The 8,149-nt window shown below is 41.3% G+C and overlaps 1 protein-coding gene across 1 annotated transcript in view; it reads left to right on the forward strand.

Annotated features, from left to right (window-relative positions):
- Positions 1-1,774: 1,774 nt before the first annotated feature.
- LOC104500091 (maltase-glucoamylase, intestinal-like) overlaps positions 1,775-8,149 on the forward strand; it is a gene marked incomplete at its 3' end in the record, with an annotated part of 44,572 nt that continues 38,197 nt past the window's right edge. Inside the window, 4 exon segments of the mRNA XM_010143687.1 lie at positions 1,775-1,898; positions 2,716-2,843; positions 7,390-7,510; positions 7,597-7,706. Of these exon segments, the coding sequence (XP_010141989.1) occupies positions 1,775-1,898; positions 2,716-2,843; positions 7,390-7,510; positions 7,597-7,706 (483 nt within the window).

Genomic DNA, 8,149 nt, shown 5'->3' on the forward strand with positions numbered 1-8,149 from the left:
AACAGGGTAATGAACTGATAACAGCAGAGGATAAAGCGTAGGGTTTGATGTGGAGCTTTGCAGTCAGGAGCAGCAGATGAAGGAAGCAGAGGGGCTTTAAGGTATGTCATTCCTTCTAGTGCATCCGACTTCCTGGTCATCTTTACCTCACTACATCACACAACAGAACTTATATTTATAAATTATAAAGCTTTATTTCCAAAGTCTCAGGTCTTGGGGGAGACCACGAGAAGGAAAGAACTGAAATGTAATGCTATAGTTGGGGGGTGGGTGGTGGGGAGGACTGGTGGTGGTGCAGAGGGCTTGAGGACATGAACTTTAATAAAATTCTGGTTTTCAGAAAAACGAATTTTACTTTTTAGGCCTCCTAGTCGACACATATTCAGAAAATGCTAAAGGGAACTTGGGAGAGGAACTGCTGGAGTTAGGACATATGTTCTTCAATGTGCAGTGGAGATGCAGACAATAATCCCTGGGGGAGTAATGATAAGCATAATGTTAAAAAAGGGCTGTAAATTTTGATGTTAATGGAGAAAATATGAATAGCACAATGTTATTTACAAAAGCTTTTATTAATCACCATACTGAAAAGCACTTGGTTATCTAAGTACTGGGTCTGCTCTTCTGGGGCCTGTTGATGGGGTAGTTTTGCTTTTACTCTTCCTTCATTCCTGTGGCTGTGAGATTTCCATGACTAGAGGTACAGGTAAAGAGATGGATTATACTTGGAAGAAATGAGAGGCAAACAGATGAAATAGATTTAAAGTGTTATTTCACCAAAAATACAGGTTCTTCTAAAGTATTTTTCATTCCTTTGGGTCATCATTAAAATATGTAAAAGTGTTTTGATATGCCAATGTAATGCTTATGCATTCCCATAGTTTCTTGCTTGAGCTCAAAAGAACCAAATTCTCTGGATTTAAAGCTGTTTTAGAAGGTTAACTGTTCTTAACCAAATGCTAACTGTAGTAGCTGCTGCCAGTGTATATTGATCTGGAGGCTGGAGATCAGTTTTAATTAGTTTTATTACTGGTGCACAGTTCACCGTTAACGGTACCGTGTCGTTCTTAGCGCAGGCTCAGTAGCTGGCTCGGCGCAGCCCACCTTGCTCCACTGTGCCTCACAAAAAAAAGCAATACTGGGGGAAAAGAGGACTTTTACACAGCATTTTAAGGCATTGACTCCATTGATGTGCTCCTCCTCATTTCAGCTGTGATTTCAAAAGCCACCGGTGTACCATGGGCTTATACATGTGACATATTCTTTCTCTTTGCAAATAAGGAACCCACCCTGTTACCCTTATCTTGCCTTTCCCAAGTGTCATGAACACACTGAGAGCTCATCAGATGTTTTTGTCAAATATATTTTTAAGAAATCAACACCCTCCTTTATTAAACAGAATAAACACTGTGTTTGTTTTAAAGAAGAAATGAAAAATCAAAAGAAAAAATAAAAGGGGAGAGGATTTTGTTTGTTTTCTGTTTCAGGAATTTCAGAACCGTTTAAGAAACTCTGTTGTTAATCTGAGAAGAAAATGACAAAATACATTTCTCAGTGATTGTCCACTGGTGTAATATTGCAGTAATCTGCGCCATGTGAGTTATCCTGGGGATTTATTGCAGTATTTTATTTAAGCCCCAGGATTAGAGATGTGGTTTAAAACCTGAATAGCTTAAATTTTGCTGTTTTAATAAATTAGTAACGTGATTTATAACGTGTTTTCAAAGCTGTTACTTGTGTTTTCCTTATACCGATGGTGTTTCTCTGGATCTAGATGGGCAAGAGGAATTTCAGTGGGCTGGAAATCACCCTGGTTGTCCTTGTCTGCCTGGTGACGGCCATAGCCTGTGCCCTCATTGGGCTTTTGGCATCAGGACAACCTGGAGTCAAAACTACAGGTAAGCACAACTTCCCATTGCTGCCATAGGAGCAGAGTGAAACCCTAGAGCAGGAACTGCTCATCTCTGCTCGCTGAGACTATTGTAAATGCCACAGAGCATCAGGAACTAACCATTGGCATCATTTCTGACACTGATTCAGGCTTTTCAAGAATGTGGATGTTCAAGTGAGGGGGGAAAAAAATCACTGTAAGTGCCTTTAAAAAAAAAAAAAAAGGTGCTGTAAAGTCCTGACTCTCAGTGTTAGTGTTTTGTTCTTATCATTACCCACAGGTGAATCATGGTCAATCTTTCTTGCAGGTAATATGAGTGAAGTTACTAGATAGAACATAATAAATAGCGTGACTCAGAATTTATTGCCATGAAAACAATTTTATCCCTTCCTCCCAAGATTAGATGCTTTTTATAAACAAAGAATGGGATTATTTCAAAAATTTTGAGTATAAAAAAGACAGCACTGAAAAAATCCAAAAGGGATCAGGGAGACCAGTAGGAGCAGCCGAATTGTGTGAATCGAACCTTAAATACCTACAGGGCTTCCTAGTGATGAGCTGGTACATCAGAAACCACTTGTCTTTCAGGGATGATATAGAGCACCCTGCTTTACATATGCTTCCACTTGTGTGAGTAACCCCACTTACACACGGGGATGGAAGCAATAATCTTGGAGTAAAAACAGGAGTAAAATCAAAGTAATTACTTACACAAGCCAGCCAAACACATACAGACTAATACCTACCTGAGCAAAAAGTACCAGCTTTTCAAGATGGTGAGAAACAGCAAGCAAAAGCAGTTCCCGAGTTGAGGTAATCAACTTTTTCTGACATTTTGGAAATCCTGGTAATAATCCATTAATTTCTTTCCTTAACAGCATTTTCACCAGAATGTCTGAACGTATTAATAGCAGAGAGAATTGACTGCATCCCGGATCAATTAGCGACAAAGGTCTGAAAACACTCTAGAAAAAATTAGAAAATAGGCTTTATCCCATAAAGTCTCATGCTTAATTACAAGAACTTATCTTGTCTGTAATATACCAGTTGTTTTCTTAACCTCTTTTAATCTGTGATTGCCTGAGCACTTTGCAGGGCACTGTAACTCCTGTATAACTCATTGCAGCCCACTGACAGAAGCTCTGGGGTCCCCAGCTGCTGTAGCAGTTTGCTGTCAAAGGCTGAAGAGCACTGCCAGTGCTCCCCAGCCGTTGGTTTGGGGAGAGGTGGAAACAAAATCAGACACCAAGTTGTTAAAAAAAGATCACTCTTTACCTTTAACAGCTTTACCTGAACAGTTTCTTCTTGTCTGGTCAAGTACTAGAATTTAGAAGACTTCAGGTGAAGATGCACGTTACCCAGATGCACAAAATTTGTACGAGACATGGTCACAGTTTCCTTTCAGAACCCATTTGAACCTCAGTGTCTTCCTTTCTTGACTGTGGTGTCTCTTATCTGAAGAGAGCAGAGTTTAGAAATGACATTTTGGCTGAAGAATCTATGAGTTAAGATTCTCAGTGCAAAGTATCCTGTTAATTTTCCATTGCTCTCACATTCAGAACAGTTTTTTACTCATTGGTTTTGGAAGGTTATTATTATGATTCATCTTTACAGTGGATGTTCTCATTTTCTCATGGAAGCTGGTGGATGATCGGCATCTTGCTTTGGTTTAGGGGGACAGCTTAAAAGACAAAATAGTGAATATATATTATGAAGTGTGATGTTTATGTCATTCACAGAAGTATAAAAAATTATTAGCCAGCTGTCTCGATCTCCAAGGAAATTCCCGGTCTATTTCCAGAAGTGACAGCTGTTAAAGCTTCTGTCATGCCCTGGGTTTGTTGGTATACAGTTCATTAAAGTCCTGCAGGCAGCAGGTTAGTAAAGGCTCAGATCACAGCCTGTTTCTCTCCTCTTTTGGTTCCTTCACGCCCCCCAGGAGCAAATGCACTGTGGTGGGAGCAGTCATGCAGATCTCTTTAATTACTGCCTTTGATCCAGTCACCCCACATTAAGAGCTGCACTCATCATCCGCTGAGGGAAATAGTTTTGCTCTGGTTGCAACTGTGAGCCTTATTGTAGGTCTGCCCTTCCTTTTACCATCACTGATTAGAAAGAATTAAAAATAATCAGACTGTAGATACCAGCAGCAAAGCAGGGCCAGATGCAGATTTGAACATTGGGGTACCTGCTCTGGAACTGGAGGTGGAACAAATCCTTCCTGAATCTGTTCTTTCTTTAGTGAAATCTTTAGCAAATTTCACAGGACTAGAAATAAATATCACCTTTAACGTGTGCCCTGATGAAAGCTGTTAGGTGCATGCCTGATGCAAGCCAGAGTTCCCACCCCACTGTGTCCATTCATTCCTGCATAAATTTTCTCCTTGAAACATTGTGGTTGTCCTTATTTAGGCTACTCTAAAGCAATCAAGAGAGCTAAAACAGCAAGTACCTGCTTAAATAACATAACTCTTCGGTAGGGGTTTCCATTGGTGGTTTTCAGAATAAACAGCAGCTGGGCAGGAGTTGCCTAAGCTCATCTAACATGTTAATGTCTGTCCTGATTTCTGTATTTGCTCAAGATGTCCGAGATGAAGCCAGAAAATGAGTAAGATTATGGAGGATAGAAGTATGGAAAGCAAAAAGGTATTTATTAGCTGATCGCAGGGTTGATGAAGATAGATGTGCTGGAAGAAAGCAGATATTTATTAACTACAGTTCTCTGCTGTGGAAAATTGCCATGAAGTTTGATTAGACAAGAAGGACCCACCAGTAAAAATTGACCTACTGTGAGCAGAGGTAGTGCTGTCCACTACTGGACTGATACCTCCGACAGCTTGGGGGAAGGGTCTACTGTCGGTTTTGCTTTGGTTTGTGTGTGGTTTTTTTCCCCAAAATGTCATTGTTGGGAGAGGTTTGTTTGGGTGCATGTAAGAGAAACCTCCTAGTTCAGCATGTAGATAAGCTATTTTTTTTTTAATCCTTGGTGCTCTGTTCAATGTTCAGAAGCCAGTTCGTACTGTATCCCAGCACAAACTGATCCCTCATGCCCAGAATTATTTCTAATTAAGCTTTGACTTTCTCTTTGGCTTTATTGGCTGTTGGTATCTGTTATGCTGACTTTATAGCTCAGAGGCTGCGATCAGCTCGTGTCTTTACTTACACTGAATGGTGGCTTTTAGAACAGCCTCTCCAGTGTCTTTGGATGAACTCTGCTCCTCTTCCTGCTCAGGCATAACCAATCCTGCACTTCTGTATTGAATTCCTTATACAGCACACTCAATGTATCACAAAAATACAGCAATTGCTGACAAATCCAGAGAATAAGATCTAGCTAGAAGAATATCACTGGGCTATAAAGTAACTGCTGAAAATAATCAAGAAGTATTCACGAGAAGTAGGTGTTGAATGAGTAAAGTGTGCTTATGAAGTGGGAACAGAGGTCCCTGAACTACCAGACTTTAGGGAGAGCTGCTGTTCAAGCTATTCTGTGTTGCATGGGATAGTCACTGGTCTAGGATGTGATACGAGGAAGGAGGTAGAGACTGTTCTTATGTATTTAGGATATTCCTATATGTATGAAGGAAACGAAGTTAGGGAGCAAATCTGTGAAGGAACTGGTGTGTGGCAGCAAGCTCGCGAGCTGGAGAGGAACGAATCACCCAAACGCCAATGTGGTGTGTAGTGAGACCTGTTTATTGTTTTCAATACTTCTCTATTTATAGACAGTGGATTCTTGCTCACGTAACTGCTTACATAGCGATTGGATATGTTCCTTGTCACACAGTATGCATCTCTTAAGGCACTATGATTGGATACAGGAGTTAGTTCACATGCAGTTTCTGATTGGTTAGTGTAAATCAAATAGGAGCTAGTTAGAGATACAGTTTCCCACACAATAGTGTTGCAGCTGGGTTTCAGCTGCTAAGTTTCCCGGAGAGAGTAGCATATTTTTCACAGTTCTAATTTCTGCTAGAATGATAGCAACACTGGTGCTTCTCTTTTCCTCTAAAATAGTTTATAAAATGGGAAATAGGGAGCTATTGATTTGGGAAGGGAGGAAATGACAGTGGGTTTTCCATAGCCTAAAAGCGCGTTGGTTTTTGGACCAATGTAGGGGAAAATGAGTCACTCTATCTCACCTCCATCTCTTTTTTGCTTGCAGCCTAATGAAAATGACAGCAGACATGTTTTTTGATGTGACAAGTCCAAGATAGAGACAAACACTTATCTACTTGGTGAATCTGGGTTTTATCTGGGGTGGTTTTGCAGAGATTTCTGTGCTCCATGCAATTGCTACCAGATAAACACAGTACGACTTCCCAGGCCAGCGGCTCTGTGAGCTCCCTCTGTGCTCTCCTTCAGCAGTTCTGTGATTTCTGGGCTGGAGCTGGCTTATCTCTGCTCTCTTCAGACGCTGAGAAAAGCATTAGGCCTGCACTGAGCAGACTGGGCTCTATGACCAAAACCAAGTGCCAGCAAGGATAGCAGCAATTGAGATTCTTGACCACCTCCAGCTGTTTCAAGCTGCAGAATACTTTAAATAAGCACAACAGAAACATCAAAAAAATTTAAGCACAATTAGATGAAGTCAGAAACAGCTTCTTTTAGTGGGGAGGGGTGGAGAGAAAGGTCATGAAGATCTGCATGTTGGGTTTGGATACGTGATCACCTGCAGATGCTGCCCTTTGCTCTCAGTCAAACTTGTTGTATTATTACTGCCCTTTGCCCTAAGTAATGAGTTGGGTTTTTAATGTGAGGAAATGTGTGGAAACTCCGCGATGTATTACCCAGATCTTATCTTCAAACATAAAACTCAGGTAAACAGCACGTGAGTAAGTTAATTTGTAACAGCAAAGCAAAGGTACTGTAGCTTATTGGACTACTGAAGGGTGGTGTAAAGGTTGGTGCCACTATGCTGAGATATCTGCTTTAAGCAATAGGGCTATTTGCTTGGGGGGGGGGGGGTTGGAAAAGAAAAAAGTTGATTTATCTCAATTTGAGGCTCTGCAGAAGCAATCTGAACACCTCTGATGTTGGAAAATTATGTTAAAACGTAGGTATTATACATAAAAATCCATTATGCAGATGTTTAACTAGCTGTTTACCAGCTGTGAAGCAAACTATAACTTCTACTTCCTCTCCAGTGTGTGACTGTTGGTCAGGCTATACTGCATCTGTCACAGCTCAAATGCTTCAATAACTCCTCTTAAATGTCCATTTTGCCTGTGGATCTTGTGGTTTTAGGAAAGAATGCATGTTTAACAAGCATGTTTCTACTCCAAATCCAGAAAAAAATCCTTTGTATTTAGTGTATTCTCTGCCATTGAATTCCCTCAGCAGAGTTTCGGAGAAGGAGATGATCTCTTTGTAGATATTATTGAGCTTTCTGGTGTTTGGGGTAAAATGCGCACTCCCTGTGCATTCTAACTGTTTTAGTATGGAGGATTTATTTGTGCCAAATCAGCTCAATTGTGCCCCTCGTGTCCTTCCATCAGCACACCTGCACCCTGCGTGGCTGCTGCTGGAGTCCCCAGAGCGATACCAGCGTGCCCTGGTGTTTTTTCTCTTCCAACTATGGGTACAAAGTGGATGGGTCAACAAGATCTACTCGGGCAGGTAAGCTGCGGGCTGAGATCCCCAATTTATGCACATGCCAATCTCCGATTCACACAGTAACATCGCAACCTGTGCTTTTTCCCAAGGATTTGAGACTACGCTGACAAGGCTGCCATCACCCTCCCTCATCGGAAATGATATCAACACTGTTCTCCTCACGGGAGAGTATCAGACACCCAATCGCTTCCGGTTCAAGGTTGTTCTTTTTCTCTAGGTGGTTTTGAGGATCATCCTGTGCTAGATTTTATGCTGGCTGTTACACTGCGCAATGAGGTTAGGAGGGGTGGACTAACCCTTCTTGAGCCTCCCGCTGATGTGCCTAACTGCTTTCTTTGTCCTCTCTGCTGTTGTAATGTACCAGGCTAATGAGCATTTAGCACAGAAGGATTTCTGCATGAAAAATTACTGAGACCTTTGAAAAGCTCAACTTTTATATTACCTACATTTTTTCCTCATCCTAGGAAAATTTCAGGGGTAAAAGTGTTCAGTTACTTTTTATCTATAGCCTGGCCATATGCCTCAATCACTTTGTCAGGCAGCATTAGCTCTTCCAGTGAATTCTGGTTTTCTACGGACAGTCCATGGGCTATCCAAGGATTCTGGGGTTGAGCAGATCTTCTTCCATGAGAAACCTTCCTC

Source organism: Buceros rhinoceros, unplaced genomic scaffold (genome assembly GCF_000710305.1).
Source record: "Buceros rhinoceros silvestris isolate BGI_N320 unplaced genomic scaffold, ASM71030v1 scaffold13219, whole genome shotgun sequence".
Lineage (NCBI taxonomy): Eukaryota > Metazoa > Chordata > Aves > Bucerotiformes > Bucerotidae > Buceros > Buceros rhinoceros.